At 38.7% G+C, this 17,431-nt stretch overlaps 1 protein-coding gene across 4 annotated transcripts in view; it reads left to right on the top strand.

The window, feature by feature from the left end:
- The window catches only part of EGF (epidermal growth factor), a 98,725-nt gene that overhangs the window by 45,091 nt on the left and 36,203 nt on the right, over window positions 1-17,431 (top strand). For 2 of the 4 annotated variants that reach the window (XM_063637772.1, XM_055273982.2), the window contains exons 6-12: window positions 840-965; window positions 2,373-2,495; window positions 3,506-3,628; window positions 4,827-4,952; window positions 6,055-6,191; window positions 10,776-10,924; window positions 16,517-16,621. In XM_063637772.1, coding sequence (XP_063493842.1) covers window positions 840-965; window positions 2,373-2,495; window positions 3,506-3,628; window positions 4,827-4,952; window positions 6,055-6,191; window positions 10,776-10,924; window positions 16,517-16,621 — 889 coding nt within the window. The remainder of the gene's footprint in view (window positions 1-839; window positions 966-2,372; window positions 2,496-3,505; window positions 3,629-4,826; window positions 4,953-6,054; window positions 6,192-10,775; window positions 10,925-16,516; window positions 16,622-17,431) is intronic. The other 2 variants (XM_055273983.2, XM_055273984.1) reach the window with 1 other exon arrangement.

Raw genomic sequence — 17,431 nt, 5'->3', positions numbered from 1 at the left:
AGATTTTACTGTTTATTATGGAATATTTGGAACACGTGGGACACTGGCAGCAATAACTTCAGAAATTTGAGGAGCAGAGATATGGCAATGGTATATATTGAGTCTGAAAGATGTTCATTAAATAATGATATTAAAAACAGCTAAATATCTAACCTATAACTATTACACTTAAAAAGTATTCTTGGCCAGGCACGGTGGCTCATGCCTGTAATCCCAACACTTTGGGAGGCTGAGGTGGGCAGATCACTTGAGGTCAGGAGTTCGAGACCAGCCTGGCCAACCCTGTCTCTACTAAAAATACAAAAATTAGCCGGGTGTGGTGGTGTGTGCCTGTAATCCCAGCTACTTAGGGGGCCAAGGCAGGAGAATCGCTTGAACACAGAAGGCTGAGGTTGCAGTGAGCCAAGATCGTGCCACTGCACTCTAGCCTGGGTGACAGAGGGAGACCCTGTCTCAAAAAAAAAGTATTCTTAGGTTTGAATCTGTTTTTATTTCTTAAGCAGATTATTTCATTTGCAGAATTTGTGTGCTTTTTTGTGATAAAAGTAAATTAGAATGAAAAAGCTAGTAAGTAGTGTTCAGTATTCGCAACCTAAGAAATGACATCTCCAGCTAATCAGGATGCCCAATCCTGAGAGGTTTCGGAGAAGTAATACCGTTGGAGAAAAAAATGGGCTTCGGGATGCTGGGGAATCTGGGCTCTGGCTAAGTTTGCCTCCGTGAGAGATGCAGCTGCAGACGTTGTAGGGAGGTAAGACCTCTTAAGAATCGGGAAGAGATTTAGCAGTGTCCTCTGTCAAAACACGGCCCCACTCCAAATAAAGCATCTTCTCTTTTAGAGCAGAAACTTCGCAAATTGAGGAAAGGAAACTGCAGCAGCACTGTGTGTGGGCAAGACCGCCAGTCACACTTGTGCACGTGTGCAGAGGGATACGCCCTAAGTCGAGACCGGAAGTACTGTGAAGGTAATGGAAGAGTCGCTGCTTGAGGGGAGGAATGCTCAACTGAGCCAGCGGCTTGTCTTCAGTGGGCCAGCCAGAGCCTCAGTGGAAAACCAACTTCAAGTCCATTCTCCCCGTCCCCCGCATAACCCCTGAAGACTATGTTTTATTTATTTTTTCTTGTTTGTGAAGCCTTTATAATACTTTCCTATCTTCATATCTTGTGTTTCTAGATCAAACACTCTGAGAGGATGCTTAGGGGTTGATACAAGGCAAGGATTGTCTAAGTGGATTCTACCAACCTCTGCATTTGTGTGCAAAATTTCAGTATGTGTACATTTTTAGGGGAGTGGTTTCATAGGGATCGTAAGAGTCTCAGAGAGTATGTGACTCCTATCTTATCCCAAGAAGATCTAGTAGAAAGCCTGGGAAACTGAACCAGGCTGGTTTGTCTAGGGATCCTCCTATTTTGAGATTCTGGACCAAGTGCAATGAACTCAGGAGAAATACTATGTCCTTTTTCCTGGAAGGTGCAGTAGTTTAGTGATGAAAAGAATCCAATGGCTGCAGCACACATCCAGTGGAATTAGCTGGGGTGAGACCTCAGGTAAATCTAGCATCTGCCTGTTAATTATAATCCCCTGCTTACATGGGACCAATGGGTGAAAGCCATGGCATAGAGATAGTGAGCTGGAAAGCTGGGGCTTCAGCCAGAATAAAACTGCTGGAGAAGGTTTCCACATTTAGGGAAAGGGCTCTGGTCAGTCTTAAAGGGTGAAGAGCACAATAGGAAATGTCCTAAGCTTGTAAAGAGCTTTCAGGAGTCCCTAACTTAAATGGCATGCTATATCATTTCAAGGGAAATAATACTACCTTTTTCACAACGGTTACTCTAATATGAAAATCTGTATTTGAAAGTATAAGCTGGGCCAGGTGTGGTGACTCACACTTGTAATCCCAGCACTTTGGGAAGCCAAGGCGGGCAGATCACTTGAGTCCTGGAGTTCGAGATTAGCCTCAGCAATGTAGCAAAACCCCATGTCTACAAAATATACAAAAATTAGCTGAGTGTTGTGGTATGCACCTGTAGTCCCAGCTACTCAGGAGGCTGAGGTGGGAGGATCACTTGAGCTTGGGAAGCAGAGGTTGCAGTGAGCTGAGATCGTGGCATTGCACTCCAGCCTGAGTGACAGAGCCAGACTCTATCTCAGGGAAAACAAAGGCATAAAATGTGACAGAATAGAAATGACTTTTATCATCATTTAATTGACTTATTTTACCCTTTGCTAGAGTATGGAAAACAGACTTTCCATGATCAATTACAGCGTATACAAATGCGAGATACCCTGCGTTGTGATGACTTATTAGTGATAGCACAATTTATTTTCAAAAATAGCCATTTGAATGTATTGTGCTGTTGTCATTGTGCAGATGTTAATGAATGTGCTTTTTGGAATCATGGCTGTACTCTTGGGTGTAAAAACACCCCTGGATCCTATTACTGCACATGCCCTGTAGGATTTGTTCTGCTTCCTGATGGGAAACGATGTCATCGTAAGTCATAGCAACAAGTATTTGTTGCATTATTTGTCTTCATTTTCTTTTTTAAAATTTTGTTATTATACTTTAGGTTTTAGGGTACATGTGCACAATGTGCAGGTTTGTTACATATGTATCCATGTGCCATGTTGGTTTGCTGCACCCATTAACTCGTCATTTAGCATTAGGTATATCTCCTAATGCTGTCCCAAGGTGGCTATGATCTGGGTTGGTGATCTTCAATCAGCAGTGTGCATCATAATTACCTTGGAGTTTTATTTTGTTTGGCTTTTTAAAACATGGATGACTGCCAGCCTGGGCAACATGGTGAGACCCTATCTCTACTAAAAATACAAAAAAAAATAATTAGCCAGGCATGTTGGCCCACGCCAGTGGTCCCAGCTATGGAGGAGGCTGAGGCAGAAAGATCACTTGAACTGGGAGGAGGAGGCTGCAGTGAGCCGAAATCAAGCCACTGCACTTCAGCCTGGTTGATGGAGTGAGACCCTGTCTCAAAAAGCAAAACAAAACAAAAACCATGGATGACTGGACTCTACCCCAGACCTATCCAATCAGAACCTCTAAGGTTGGGAAACAAATCATCTAAAATCTATTTATTATAGGTATTTTCCTGTTTCTTTGTCTGTATTACCTTATATTTCATTGTCTATCTCTTTTTTATTTTAATTTGTTAATCTTTAAAAATAACTATTGGGTACTACATTTCATTGTATATCTCTAAAAGATAGGCATGTAAAAAACATAATCATGATACATTATTGTATCTAAAAAACTTAACTATAATTCCTTCCTATCATTTAATGTCCAGTTAATTTTCAGGCATAACCACAATACCATTATTATACATTAAAAAATTAAGGCTAGGCACAGTGCCTCACACCTGTAATCCCAATACTTTGGGAGGTCAAGGCAGGAGGATCACCTGGCAATATTAGCAACTGATTGCAATAAATTTTTGCAAACCTGATTTAATACTAATCTTGACCTTGTTCTTTATTAATTAGAACTTGTTTCCTGTCCAAGCAATGTGTCTGAATGCAGCCATGACTGTGTTCTGACATCAGAAGGTCCCTTATGTTTCTGTCCTGAAGGCTCGGTGCTTGAGAGAGATGGGAAAACATGTAGCGGTGAGTTTATTTGCTTTATTTACCTTTTGTTTGTTTGAAAACATACATTTGCTCAGTGACATCTAAAAATTGATCTTGTTGTCAAAGAAGAATCGATTTTCCAATATTGTATACTGAAAGATATTGATACAACAGATTAACATAGATTTAAATTTAGTATTTTTGGGTTTTTGGCTTTTTTGTTTTTGTTTTTGTTTAGACAGCATAGTGTAGTGGTTATGAGCAAGGGCTTTGAGGCTTGACAGCCCTGAGGTAGCATTACCAGTTACTAGCAGTTTTGATTTTGGTCTAGATACTTGCCCTCTCTTGGTCTTTGTTTCTTCAACTGCAGAGATACTGATACTTGCCACCTCGATTAAATGAGACTTCACATGCAGAGTGCTTAGTCTGTTTCTTGCACCTAATAAACACCTCTCTACTTTTATCTTCATAGAGACTTAAGTGTATAGATAACTGGATGTAACTCAGAATTAGCAGAAGAATTGTGTGTGTTTTTTTTGATTTTCTAATAAAACAAAGCCAAGCAGCTAAAAATGTGTGAGAGAAAAAAATTACTAGGAAGAGCTAGACCAGCTGCCAAACTCATCAAATGGATTTTTCGTTCTAGACAGCTGCCAGTGCACTTGCTCCTGAACTCATTGGTAGAATAAGAGGAAAAGGGCCACTGGAATGTGAAGGATTAACATCCAAGATGTTGGGTTATAGGGTGACATTTTGATTTTTATCTCTGAAAAATAACCTTGATTGCAACCATATGAGTGATTGTGGAAATGTTTTAAAAAATCAACATATGGGCTGAGTGCAGTGGCTCATGCCTGTAATCCTAGCATTTTGGGAGGCTGAGGCAGATAGATCTCCTGAGGTCAGGAGTTTGAGACCAGCCTGGCCAACATGGTGAAACCCCGTCTCTACTAAAAATGCAAAAATTCGCCGGGCGTGGTGGCGGGTGCCTGTAATCCCAGCTACTTGGGAAGCTAAGGCAGGAGAATTGCTTGAACTCGGGAGGCAGGAGGTTGCAATGAGCCGAGATAGCACCATTGCACTCTAGCCTGGGTGAAAGAGTGAAACTCCATCTCAAAAAACAAACAAACAAACAAACAAACAAAATCAACAAATGGTTGGCTCGCCCCCATCCTTTGATGAAAAATAATTATATTTTGGATGACATAGCATCATTACCAAGCAATTGTTTTTGTAGGTTGTTCCTCACCTGATAATGGTGGATGTAGCCAGCTCTGCATTCCTCTCAGCCCAGTATCCTGGGAATGTGATTGCTTTCCTGGGTATGACCTACAACTGGATAAAAAAAGCTGTGCAGCTTCAGGTTAGTGCTGTGGTTGTTTGGAACTGTGTCCCTGAAAAAAGATTCATGAAAACCTTTTGTTTAGAAAGATGGAAAGTTAACTGCTTATGGTTTTGTATTTTTGAAATGGAAAAGAAGCAAATCACACTGTAAATATGAATAATATGAGTAATAACAATATAACTAGTAACCAGGCTTTTAAGGACTATTTCTGTTCTTAATTAGCATCCAGCAAAGATTTGCCATAATATCAGATAGGATATTTTTAGTATATGAGAAAGTCATGACAAGAATAGTCTTAAAACAGTTTGTAGTTAAGAGGCATTTAAGAAGTATTTGTTGATTGATTTGATTTTTATCTCTCTAGTGAATATAATCATAACACTGACAAATTCTGTCCTTTTTATGTCAAAATTCAATATAAAGTTGTATGCTTCAGCTATTTTTTTTGTCTTCTGATATTACCTCTTTTGCATCCTTCAACAGCCATGGAAATTCTAGATTTATACCAAATTGATTTAATATCTCCTGAAGGTTCATTATGTTTTTAACATACAATGCTCATAATGCTGTCATGTAATGATGATCCTGTACACCTTGCCCTAGTGAAACCACAATACTGTTAACTTCTCAGGGCCTTCATTAATATAGCATAACCTAAATCCTTAAAATTATCAAGGGTCTTGCTATTAACTCAAATCATTGTGCCTCCCTTTGAGAAGTGCCCAGGCCAGGGAAAGTTACTTATTTGGACATGAAAGTATACAATCTACTAATATTAGTGTTTCAGTATGTGTGAATCAAGAAGATGTATAACCCTAAGACTTTCATCATTTAGCTATGGTGTTGGTTATTTAACACTGTCTCTTTCTATAAGTAAGTAGCTTTTAAAAGCAAATACTTGGAGAGGGAAGAAGCCAGAGATGAAATTCTGGCAATATGTCACCTCCTGGAAGAGGACATCCTCTTGCCTGTCTTCACCTATACCACACTAGAGGGAAATTAAGAAAACAAGCACTGTAGAAATTCGGTAAAAAGGTACAGTGAAAGGGAAGAGTCAGAGATGCCTCTTAGTTTCTAAGGCACGTTTTAAATTCAGCCATATTTGAAATTTGGTTAACAGGACCACAACCATTTTTGCTGTTTGCCAATTCTCAAGATATTCGACACATGCATTTTGATGGAACAGACTATGGAACTCTGCTCAGCCAGCAGATGGGAATGGTTTATGCCCTAGATCATGACCCTGTGGAAAATAAGGTATGGTTTTGTTACTTGAACAGATGTGGACATGCTTTAAGGACAGAGTAGAGGATTTTATCCTAACAAATGACCTGGCCTACTTGAAAATCCTCTGCTAAGCTCTGAATGATTAGGCACAGAACAAGTTAAATATAGATATTGGAGTAACACTTGAGAAATTTTAAGGACTTTCTTGCCATCATAATGCTACCCTAGTCCTCGCTACGATTAGCCGTTTTATTGGAGATGATCACACAGGATTTTCAGTTTAGTTTCCTCTTTGGAGATGAGGATGGGAGACTAGCACACTGTCATGCATATAGAAGGAGCTTCATAACCAGGTTTTTTATTACTTGCTGGTGGTGAGAGGAGTGAGAGGTTGAGTTTGGGGCATAGGAAGTATGGATTAGTAATTTGTGTTTTACATATGTCTTTTGGGAGAGGAGATTCAGTGACCTCTTAACCATGAAAATCAGGGAACGTAAGTTTTATAGCTCACATGAGAATGGCAATCTAACTAATAACATTATTTACATAAACATTTTATATGAGTTTTGTGTGTAACTTAGAATTTCTGTGTCAGCTGGCCATTTGATCTCTAATTTCTTAGTTGTATCTGTGCTAGGTTGGAATGTGCTTGAAATGATGTTACAGTGTCTTTTGGAGATTAATCACCCAATAATGATAAATTTATATAGTTATTAATTACCCTGCATAATTATTTAGTTATTACTGTGTGGTACATTAATTCCTAGACTTTCAAACTTTGGGCTTTTGTTTCTTCCTGATTTGAAGCAGTCTGGTAAATGGCCAAAAGAAACAAAGTGAAGCAAATTGATTCTATATTTAATAGGTATGGATTGGTAGCCGAATAGAAGTATTTTTGCAAATTAAAGTTTTGCAGTTGAACACTAGCAAACAATTCTTTCTTTTCCCTGACCTGAATCTATATGGTTTCATAGAACAGTTACAATAACAGAAAAAAATAATTAATAGAAAAAAGGTAGTTCAAGATTCATTTATTACCAAACTAGTTTTATTCCTGCAGAATCAGTATTCTTACAACAAGTGAATATGGAGACCTAGAATGAATTTTAAGGCAGGTGGCTGGTTTTTGTTTCTTGGGTTAATTTTCTTATTTTCTTGCTACTCAAATTGTGATCTTTGAGCCAGCAGTGTCAACAACACCTGGAGATTATTAGAACTGCAGTCCTCCAGGTTCCACCCCGACCACTAAATCAGTATCTGCATTTTAACAATATTCTCAGGTGATTCTTATGCACATTAGAGTTTGAGAAGCACAGTACCAGTGGAATGAAGTACCCCTATTTGTATTTATGAAACATAACCTTTTCTATTTCATTTAGAAAGAAGAGTAACCCATTATTTAACGACTTACCACTTTCTGAATAGTCTCATTATTGATTGTAAGTTTATGTACATATGTGTACTCACAGTTAAAATTCTACAGTGTTTTCATTAAATTATCAACTGACCCATAGCTTTTAAAAAATATATATATATATTTTAAATTTTTATAGGTTTAGGGGTACAAGTACAGTTGTCTTACATGAATAGATTGTGTAGTGGTGAAGTCTGGGCTTTTAAGTTACCCATCACCTGAATAGTGAACATTGTTCCCATAGGTAGTATTTCATCTGTTACCCCCCTACACCCTCCCACCCTTACAGTCTCCAATGTCTGTTATTCCACTCTGTATGTCCATGTGTACCCATTGTTCAGCTCTCACATATAGGTGAGAAAATGCAATTTTTGATTTTCTATTTGATTCATTTCACTTAGTATAATGCCTTTCAATTCCATCCATGTTGCTGCCCATAATGATTTCATTCTTTTTTATGAGCAGTATTCCATTGTATATATATGACACATTTTAAAAATCCACTCATCCATTGATGGGCACTTAGATTGATTCCATGACTTTGCTATTATGAACAGTGCTGTGATAAACATACAAGTGCAGGTGTCTTTTTGATATAATACTTTCTTTTCCATCGGGTAGATAGCCAGTACTGGGATTGCTGGATTAAAAAGTCATTCTATTTTTAGCTCTTGAGAAATTATCATACTTTTTCCCTAGAGGATTGCAAATTTACATTCCCACCAACAATGTATAAGAGTTGTTTTTTTCTTCACATCCATGCCAACATCTGTTGTTTTTTGACTTTTTAATAATAGTCATTCTGATGGGTGTAAGATGACATCTCATTGTGGTTTTGATTTTCATTTCTCTGATGACTAGTGATGTTAAGCATTTTTTCATATGTTTGTAGGCTGCTTGTATGTCTTCTTTTGAAAAATGTCTGTTTATATCCTTTGCCCACTTTTTAATGGGGTTATTTGTTTTTTTCTTCTTGGGTTGTTTGAGTTCCTTATAGATTCTGGATATTAGCCCTTTGTGAATTGCATTGTTTGCAAGTATTTTCTCCCATACTGTAGGTTATCTGTTTACTCTGTTGATTATTTCTTTTGCTGTGCAGAAGCTTTGTAGTTTAATTAATTCCCATTTGTCTATCTTTGTTTTTGTTGCATTTCCTTTTGAGGGCTTAGTCATGATTTCTTTGCCTAGGCAAATGTCCAGAAGAGTTTCTTTTAGGTCTTCTTCTAGGATTTTTATAGTTTCAGGCTTACACCTACGTGTTTAATCCATCTTGAGTTAATTTTTTATATGGTGAGAGATAAGAGTCCAGTTTCATTCTACTGTTTATGGCACTCCAATTTCCCCAGCACAATTTACTGAATAAGATATCCTTTCCCCAACGTGTATTTTTGTGGACTTTGTCAAAGATGAGTTGGATGTAGGCATATGACTTCTGGGTTCTCTATTCCATTCCATTGGTTTATGTGTCTGTTTTTATACTAGTACCATACTGTTTGGGTTACTACAGCCTTATAGTATAAAGTCAGGTACTATGGTGCCTTCACCTTTATTTCTTTTTGCTTAGGATTGTCTGTGCTCTTCAGGCTTATTTTTGGTTCCAAGTGAATTTTAGGATTGTTTTTTCTAATTCTGTGAAGAATGATAAGACTTGCATTGTATCTGTATATTGCTTTGGGTCATTTTTAAACAGTCTTATGGAAATTCTTGTACCTGTGTGATAGGCTGCATATAGACTGAAAAAGAACTTTGCATTGGCAAGAAATCTTCTATTGAACAAGATGGATGAATTAAAATGAAATTACAGTCATGCATCACTAATGACAGGTGTGTCATTAGGCAATTTTGTCATTGTGCAAACATCGTAGAGTGCACTTACACAAACTTAGATAGTGTAAGCTACACTCACTTAAGCTATATGGTCTAACTTCTTGCTCCTGGGCTACAAACCTGTGCGGATGTTACTATGCTGAATACTGTAAGCAGTATTGTAACACAATAGTAAAAATTTATGTATCTAAACATAGAAAAGTTACAGTAAAAAATATGGTATAAGAGATATTTTTAAATGATACACCTTTATAGGGCACTTACCATGAATGAAGCTTGCAGAACTGGAAGTTGCACTGGATGAGTCAGTGAGTGGTGAATTAATGTGAAGGCTTAGGACATTACTGTACATTGCTGTAGGCAAACACTGAACATTTAGGCTACACTAAACTTATAAAAAAAGTAATTTCACTATGACATTTTGAATGCTACAATGTCACTAGGTGATAGATATTTTTCAGTTCCATTATCGTCTTACGGAATCACCATCGTATATGCAGTTTGTCGTCAACCGAAATGTTATTATGTGGCATCTGATTATAAGGTTAGAGACTAAAGGAACTTTAGCAAATACCTAGTCTAACTTCCTCATTTTTACAGTTGAGAAAATTGAGGTTAAAGAATTTATCCAAAGCAATCAAGCAAATAAGTGACAAAACTGGGAATCAGTTTTGACCTGCAGTGACTAAGTGTCTCTTGACTTGCAGTGAAGTGGGGTGCTACAGACTGAGCCCAGCTTGTAGCCCTCATTAACTGCAAATCATTGCCCTCTTTCAGAAGCCATGGTAGTTCAAGCATGATGGCTATGTCATTGACCAATGATCAAGGCTTAATAAATTACCAATAGCAGTAGCAATATGTGCCAGATACATGGCTATGGAGATCTGTCTATCTATCTATCTCTCTATCTATCTATAGCAATACCAATAGCAATAGCAATATGTGCCAGACACATGGCTAAGGAGATATAAATATACATATATATTTATATCTATATACATCTATCTATCTATGTATCTATCTATGTATCTATCTATGTATCTATCTATGTATCTATCTATCTATCTATCTATCTATCTATCTATCTACCTACCTACCTACCTACCTACCTACCTACCTACCTACCTACCTACCTAATAAGCTTGATATTATTATCTTCATTTTACCGATGAGGAAACTAAGATTCTGAGACATTGAATAACTTGCTTAAGTACACGTATCTGGGAAGCAGCCTAGTTCGAATTTAGTTGCAGGTGTGCCTATCTCCAAAGTCAAGCTCTTAACACCCTGTACAACCTAAAGACAAGTGCCATTTGTATACATTCCACATTAGTTTTTAAAAAAATCAGAAATGCCTGTGTTCTCTTTCGTAGATATACTTTGCCCATACAGCCCTGAAGTGGATAGAGAGAGCTAATATGGATGGTTCCCAGCGAGAAAGGCTTATTGAGGAAGGAGTAGATGTGCCAGAAGGTCTTGCTGTGGACTGGATTGGCCGTAGAGTCTATTGGACAGACAGAGGGTATGTTTTCTGCATCAGTTTTAAGCTGTGTGGGATGGGAGTGATGGGATAGGTAATACTATTGGCTTCATCCTCCACTTTGAACACAGAAAAATGTTGCTGGGCATTTGGTTGGGATTGGAGAAAAGAGACCACCATTACGGTCCACACTCCCTCCACTTCCTCCTTTCATCAAGATTGCATCTGTGTGCGAGGGAGGATTTTGAAGACCAAGAAAGTAGCCTGTGTTAAGAACAGAAAACCGAACACGCCATGTTCTCACTCATAAGTGGGAGTTGAACAATGAGAACACATGGACAGAGGGAGGGGAACATCACACACCGGGGCCTTTTGGAGGCTGGGTGGCAAGGGGAGGGATAGCTTTAGGAGAAATACCTAATGTAGATGACGGGTTGATGGGTGTAGCAAACCACCATGGCACACGTATATCTATGTAACAAACCTGCACGTTCTGCACATGTATCCCAGAACTTAAAATATAAAAAAAAAAGTAGCCTGTGTTTTGGCAGTTCAGGCTTTTGTTATCAGGGAAACTCAAAACCTGTCTGAATATAGCAATAAGCATTCTTGGAGCATCTGCTATGGAAATAAGACTTTCTCCTAAGTCACGTGGGAGATACAGAGGAGCCTAAGATATGCTCCATCTTTTCAGTCAGTTCTTAGTTTAGCTGGGGAGATAAGGTATATTTCCCCAGCAAAATAATTAATACAAATTCTTGGTCTAAATAGCAGTTCAAGAAATGTCATAGGGCCACACATAAATAATTGCCAAATGACAGGTGTACACTCCCAAAGGGAGCCGTCATGGAATGAACTTCGGCATGCAAGTGACAAATCTTGGACTAGAATGTTGACTCCCTGTTCAACAAGCATGAAGGAGGGAGGAGAACTTCAGCTGGAGTTGTGAGGAAAGTGCTTGAGATAAAGGGGATGCTCTTTGTTTCCCTATGTTGGGAAAAAACAGAACCAGAGTGCAGTTGTGAAACCCCACTCTCAGAGCTGCAGGAAGGGCTATTGTACTTGGTGTGTATGCAGCCTGCGTGAACCTCAGAACTGAATGGCAGGAAGCAGGAAGGAAGTGGCTGTATCCCTTATGTGTGCGAATGAGATCCCACTTCCTTACAGAACTGTAAGAGAAGCTGCTAACGATAGACCCCTCACAAAATCATATTAGAGATGCAATGTACTCTGAGATATATTCTCAGAGTAACCGAAAGCCAGAAAGTGAAATGGTGGCCATCCCGAACATCTGGTACCAATGCAACCAAGTAAAAGTAAAAGAAGGGAGAAAGGGTTTAACCTCTGTGAAATCAGCAGTTCCAACACAGAGGGAGAAGTCCCAGGGAATGGGTTTCTATGCTTGGGGTAGGCATTTTATGTCCCAGAATATCTCTTTTAATCAGGATAATCCATGGGAAACAGGTTTTTAAAAATCTGTTGATGTGCTTTGGGAGGCAGAGGCGGGCAGATCACAAGGTCAGGAGATCGAGACCATCCTGGCTGGCTAACACGGTGAAACCCCGTCTCTACTAAAAATACAAAAAATTAGCCGGGCGGGTGGTGGGCGCCTATAGTCCCAGCTGCTCGGGAGGCTGAGGCAGAATGGTGTGAACCCAGAAGGTGGAGCTTGCAGTGAGCGGAGATCGTGCCACTGCACTCCAGCCTGGGTGGCAGAGCGAGACTCCGTCTCAAAAAAAAGAAAAAATCTGTTGATGTGGTTATCTGTATGATATGGTTATCAGTTATCAATAATATGGCCATTTTACATCCAAGGTGGGCATATTTTCTTTCATTCATTCATTTGTTCATCTAATCATACCTTCATTTCTTTATTATTTGAGTATTTATTTACTGAATAATTGCAACGCACCAGATACTGTGCTTTATATCCATGACACTATTAAATCCCCAAAGGTAAGTTTTGTTATCTCCAATTTAAAGATTAAGAAAATTGATAATTGGAGAGGTAAAATAACTTTCCCAAGGTCAAGCAGTCAACAAGTACCATGTGGATCTGTAATTGGAACTCAAAGATGGCCATTTGCGAAGCATATTCTTTTAATAGTCATAGAGATGTACCACCGCCCCAAACCAGTGTGGATTTAACATATGGTTGACTCAGAGTCATGTGACAAATTAAAATCAACTTCAGTTGTAATAATTATAAAAATCATAATAATGACCTCCTCTGTGTTGAACCTACTTAAAAGAATATTTTAAATGTCAGCTGTGTATAATAACAGAGCTGTACATAGTTGTTCTCGGAAGGGTAAACGATGATCAAAATGGCAGATGTCAGCCACTCTCGGGTCCACTAAGGGTGCCAAGTCTTCTCATATTTCCCCACATTCACAAGGGGCCTCTAATTTTAACAGGGTTTGATTAATAGTACCATGGTACCGACTGCAGAGGCAATGCGTTCAGGAGATAGACAGGCACCACTGTTTCCTGGAGAATCAGACCCTAAATTCCCCAGTTCATTGGCTTCAGTAATAACAAGCCTTTCTTAAGTCCTCCTGGCTCTAAAGGCAGCTGCTAAGAGAAAACCTTTAATTTGTCTGGAAATGAAAGGTTTATGGTTTGGAAACCTTGATATTACCTAGAAATTGGATGTAAATAACTGAGATTCCAATCTCATAATATTAGATCACATGGTAACTCTTAGCCAATCAAAAGAGGCAAAGTGTGATGCTTGCAGTTCCTTTTTGGCCTGGGAAAAGACAGATTCAAATTAACATCTAAATGTAGGAAGGAAGCACATTGAAAATTCCAATGGTAATGCTGTTATTTAGTATCAAGGAATACTGATTCCTAAAGTCAATTGCCTAGTAAAGAATCAAGAGGGTAAAAATATAAGCTATCTATTTACTTATTCTTTTGAGATAACAAAAACTAATCTGAGGTAAAAAAAAAAAAAAAATCACTCTTCTGGGGTTCTTGATGGACAGCTCTTACCCTAGAAGGAGGGTGAGTTTTTCTCTTGGAGGATCTCAGTGGCACTGGGACGATTAGATAATGGTTAGAGAGAGAAGGACACGCCACCAGATTAAAGATGATGCTTGAACTCCCATGAACCCAAATATCCCTGCTGGTCTTTGGTTTCTCATTACCAACACTGGAGTTTGAGATTTGCTCTCTAGCTGAATCAAATAGAAGTATATTAGGTGAGCACCTTGGGGGAGCTTTAAAAGTAAATTCCAGCAATCCTGCCTTGAGACAGCTGCACACTCAGGAGCTTATGTCATTCTCGTCTCATCACTTAATTCCTGCCCGAAACAGAATTTAGAGATGATGTCTCTCATCTCTAAGATGATTAGAGATCATCATGAGATCAGAATTGACAGTTTCGTCTCCCCTGGTCACAAGCAAGTGGCCTTAGAATTTCTTTCCTCCCACCAAGGGAAGAGGCACAGTGACAGTTGTGTCTGAGAACAGAACTTGACACATTAAGTTCAAAAATATCTTCCACCCAGCAGTATCCTTCCTATGACCACTTCATCTGGGAGTAAAATTATCTTTTTAAAGTGGCACTGGAGTAGAAATGGTTTCAAATTCTCCACTGCCTTTAGTTGGTAGTTTGCAAAGTGTTCCCAACCCAGCATAGGCACTGAGCCAGTTTTACCTTCACCTCTCTTCTGCATACTGCCTGTGAATAAGGCCCTGTGCATAGAGCCCTGTGCATAGAGTCCTGTTCCCTACACAGTACCTAGAAAATAGTTGGTGAACCAGCCACCGGAGAAGGTCTCCTTAGCATTTTGTAAAACCAGGAGCAGGGAATGGCCCTACCTTGTGTTTCTAGGTAGGCTTGTTTCATGCAGACATTGCCCTGAAGAGCAAGGTGAGAGGCCTTTAACAGATGTTTATTGAATGAATTATATATATTCTGGTTTGCAGCAGGTTATATATTCTGGTTTGCAGCAGGGAAACAGGGAAAGCAGGCAGTACATGGGGAAAGGGAGGCTCTTCTTAGCCCTCTTTATATCCCCTCTGCCTGTGGTCTCGCCTGCTCCAAGAAGCTGCTGATCGTCCCTTGTTTGCTCCTGAAGGGGGCAGGGATGCTATAGAGTCATGTTTAGCATTTAAATCCATCCAGTTTTCTCCATTTCTTCTGCTACTGTTTTATCTCCTCACTGTCATCTCCTGCCTGCCTCACCCTTTCACACTAAAGCCACAGCAAACTTTCTAAAGTGCAAGTATAACTGCCCCACATTCTTTAGGTCCACTACTTTAGAACTTGTATATGTACATTCCCTTGCTTAGGGTACTCTTTCCATCCCCAGCCACCTTTGCCTGGCTGCCTGCTTCTCATCTTCGTTTGTTATCATCTCCAGGAATCCTTCTCCGATCCCTGCTTGGCTGGGCTACCCACCGTGTCACCCTCCCTGAGTCTTCCAATTACATTCTTTACATCCTTCTTCTCAGCATGTGCTTTCAAGTGCTGTGTTATAATCCCCTCTCTCTCTCTTTCTCCTCTTACTTCCCCCAACCTCTCCTCCTTCCCTTTCCCTCCACCTTTTCTTCCCCTCCCCGTCCAGTCCACCTAACCCTTTCTCTTCCCCTCCCACCTCTGCCTCCCTCTCCCTCTGCCTCCCTCTCCCTCTGTTCCTGTTGAACTATGAGCTCTATAAGGACAGAGACAGGGCTTTATTTACTGTTGTATCTCCAATGCTTAGAACAATCCCTGACACACAATTGGTGCTCAGTAAATATTTGTTTGACAAATAAATAGAAAAATCAGGAAATAAGAATTTCCTACCCTGCCAGATTCCATTGGGTTATTTAATGTAAAGATTAGCAAGTAATATTTCAGTACCATTGGCCCTGTTTATCTACAGGCTCCACATCTGAGGATTCTACCAACTTTAGATAAAAAATATTCAAAAAGTAAATTCAATTAAAAATAAGAATACAGTCATAAAAATAATATAAATAAAACCAATAACTTAAAACTGTATTTACATAGCATTTACATTACATTAGGTATAAGTAATCTAGAGATGATTTAAAGTATACAGGAAAATGTACATAGATTGTATCCAAATACTGTGCCATTTTATATCAGGGAATTGAGCATCCTTGGAGAGTTCTGGTACCAATCCCCCACAGATGCCAAGGGACAATTGTACTCTCATTTGTCTTAGAATTAAATGGAAGAAAATTAAAGCCATTGTAGATCTCCACCTACTATCTTTGTGCTGGCTTGTCTCCCTCCTCTTCATGATCCCATGAGGCTAACAGTCTCTTTGCTTCTAGCTTCCATTGGTTTCAGCAGGAGATTGGAAGTTATAAAGAGAATGTCCTCACCCAGCCACTGACACAATCCTTTTACCTTGTCCTGTCATTGTGTATTTTCATTACCTGGAATAAATATTGGGATGCTAATTAAAAGTGTTTAAAAATATAAAATCTATGGGCTTATTGCTGCTACTTTGTGGGTGGGGGAGAGAGAAAGTAAGAGAGAGAGAGAGGGAAACAGAAATAGGAGCTGGTTTAGAATGCCTATCTTTGCATTTCAGAAAGAGGAGAAAGGAGTATTTTTGTTTGAAAAGTAAAGTTGTTATAACAAACTCCCTTATTTTGCACATATTTTAGGAAATCTCTGATTGGAAGGAGTGATTTAAATGGAAAACGTTCCAAAATAATCACTAAGGAGAACATCTCTCAACCACGAGGAATTGCTGTTCATCCAATGGCCAAGTAGGTATTTGTAAAAATAAGGCACTGCTCTGCAGAGGTCATGTGACAGTTCATGGTTGATATGCTAGTGTCCAAAACCAGAAACCAAGAAAATCCATGCAATTTGTTCAAATCTTCAGCATGAATTCCTCATGCTTTTAATGTCTTGATTTTCTATTCTTGTATAATAATTTTATTGTTAATATGCTCTTTTAAATAAATTCAATTTGTTTTTGAAAGAAAAATGCACTGTAATTCATTAACTGACTAGACTCAAGCTCATTCATCTATTTTCTTTAAAAATTTGCATTGTTGTTTACTGAGCAGAAAAGGATATTTGGATTATATGACTTATGGATTCTATTTAGAAAAATCATAAGATATAGGTCCTTCCTAGATTTTAGATGACAGAAAACGGAAATTGTGAAAGGTTAGAAGACTATGCTGTTAATTGTGAGTTAGTGACACATTTTTGTTTACAGATTAGAGATTTAAGGACAATAAAGGATTTCTTCCTAGTTGTTAAAAAACAAAGATAAAAACCAACCCTATTTTATTTACACTGGAAATTTCACAATGATTTATGGGAGGTAATATATTGATAGTAGTTGATAATTGATTTGGAGCCAGCCAAATGATTAAAACTGTGAGAATGTAACCATTTCTAAATAGGCCAATAAAAAAAAATATAAGCCATATTGACTTCAAAAAAAATGTGCCCAGCACCTGATTTATGGAAGTTGAAATTAACTGAGTTAATAGAGTACGTTGCATAAAACTGGGTAACAGATAAATACGATCTTTCCTTTATGTTGTAGTTTTACAAATGCA

This window comes from Symphalangus syndactylus, chromosome 4 (assembly GCF_028878055.3).
Source record: "Symphalangus syndactylus isolate Jambi chromosome 4, NHGRI_mSymSyn1-v2.1_pri, whole genome shotgun sequence".
Classification (NCBI taxonomy): domain Eukaryota; kingdom Metazoa; phylum Chordata; class Mammalia; order Primates; family Hylobatidae; genus Symphalangus; species Symphalangus syndactylus.
This window is presented reverse-complemented; position numbering and strand designations above follow the sequence as displayed.